The 1,864-nt window shown below is 42.8% G+C and overlaps 1 protein-coding gene across 1 annotated transcript; it reads left to right on the forward strand. All coding sequences in view use genetic code 11, as the record gives it.

Annotated features, from left to right (window-relative positions):
* Positions 1 to 696: 696 nt before the first annotated feature.
* On the forward strand, positions 697 to 1,721 carry EGR_10365 (urea active transporter-like protein; the record flags this gene model as incomplete). Its single annotated transcript, XM_024499614.1, has 3 exons — positions 697 to 848; positions 1,090 to 1,249; positions 1,590 to 1,721. The coding sequence occupies 3 exons, from the start codon at positions 697 to 699 to the stop codon at positions 1,719 to 1,721; spliced, it is 444 nt and encodes a 147-aa protein (XP_024345962.1).
* Positions 1,722 to 1,864: the final 143 nt, after the last annotated feature.

Below are 1,864 nucleotides of genomic sequence, written 5' to 3' on the forward strand. Positions count from 1 at the left end.
CTACTCTGCAATGAGTCGCTTCTGTTGGTTGGAGACAATTTCCTATAATATTCATGCTTCATGCAAAAACAGTGCGCAAAATCTCCCGTGACAAAATAAAAAGGTGGGTTCATAATTGTGCAGTTACTAAGTATACAGCAAGAGTACAAAACAACCAAAAAATTCAGTTGGAAAGCAAACGTCATTTATTCTAGGAGTGTAAACTTGGATGGCAGTCCAGTGACGCACATATACGTGAGCCACAGTCAGTTGGAGCTCCGTCGAAATATTTCATAGGAATGTCGAAAATAGGAAATATCACTGTTGGTGGTGGAAGCCTAGATACAGTTAATCAGTTATTTAGCATTATAATAAGAACAAAGTCAATGATGTATGGTAGTTAGCACAAGGCCTTTTCAAGCGGACCACTGGCTGTGGACTTGCGTATGATGTAGAGCTAACTCCGTTTAATTTGGGCTCATTTTGGGCATAGGGCGAAATTGGCCTAGGCGCTCAGGAAGGGCTTTTCAATGCCTCTATGTAGAACACACGGTCCAAAGGTTGCATTATCCCAGTGGTTGGAAAATAGGAGGGACACTTACCAAGGTATAAGTGCTGCACAATTTATGCGGGAATTTTTGTTTCGTTCCTTTCATTTTATGTCTCCGACCTCAATAACAACAACAACCAGAGACCAAGCTGATTTGGCTGATAGGAATGACAGTAGCACTATTGGGTGGCTTCCTGCTACCTGCACTACTCACACTTTTGCTCACCAAACCCCTATCACCCAAGGTGGCCCGTAGCATTTGGAGCTGTGTACAGGAGATCGACAATCCCCTCGTCCCATGGCCTGAGGTCTACACTAGGTAGGTTAAATAACTCATCCACTTGGCGATCGCGTCCTCCATTACTTCATGGCATCTGCAAGAGTGCAGATTTTCTACGACGACCTCAAGCATTTGCATAGCACAGTACTATTCAACGGAAAGGAGTTAACAAAACGATGATGACTTTTCTTAACGTTTCCATCATCCAATACTCGTATCCGACTGGCAACATTGGTCCGATGGCCAGGCAAACAGATCTACGCTTTTCCCCACGTCTAAGCGAGAAGAAGCCCGCCTTGTCAGAGGTGCGCAGAGCTCTGCAGTCACTGCGTCGCCTGACCTGGGGCATCAGCATATTCAATATTGTCGTATTTCTCGGTCTCTGGCAAATACTCGGACCCGCCACACAAACAATTGACTTCAACGGCTTCGTTTTCTATGTATGCTGCATTTTGTGTATGCGATAAATCCTTTATCCACTAACAAATGGCAACTCATCTAGTGCCTACGAAAATCACTGAGTTATCAAAGTAGGGCATTTCGATTTAGACAGGCAACTGTCATAGTAGTACATTGCTGTCTGGCCTTTTCACAACAAATAGGGTGGATGATTTAAGCAGTGACGTAAATGTACTAAAGTTAGTACAAAGTCACCTGCAATGCATGTGATAGATGTAGAAAAAAGGGAAACCGCATGGTCAGTTTGCATCTTTAACTTTCCATTTTATTTTGATTGTAAAGGTGACTCCATTTTACTAAGTGCACAACTCATTTTGAAAGGTTGAATCTATTGAGATCTGGACCTTTTTATCCACCACCTTCTGTCTCGCCTTTCCTCTGGTTCTGCTGGTCTCCTATCTAGGGGCGTATTTAAGGCACCAGATTCACAGGCTTAGGATGGTGATAAGGTAATGCCCCTCTGCAGTTACTGGCACCTTCATTTAGTTTCATTTAACATGCCAAGTAAATTGCTGTTGCTGAACTATTCAAATACTGTTTTTTGAATGCAGTTGGAAAATTATTTTTGTCATTACACTGTGCTTTCTCTGCAATCA

Source organism: Echinococcus granulosus, assembly GCF_000524195.1.
Source record: "Echinococcus granulosus chromosome Unknown EG_S00213, whole genome shotgun sequence".
In the NCBI taxonomy this organism is placed as follows: domain Eukaryota; kingdom Metazoa; phylum Platyhelminthes; class Cestoda; order Cyclophyllidea; family Taeniidae; genus Echinococcus; species Echinococcus granulosus.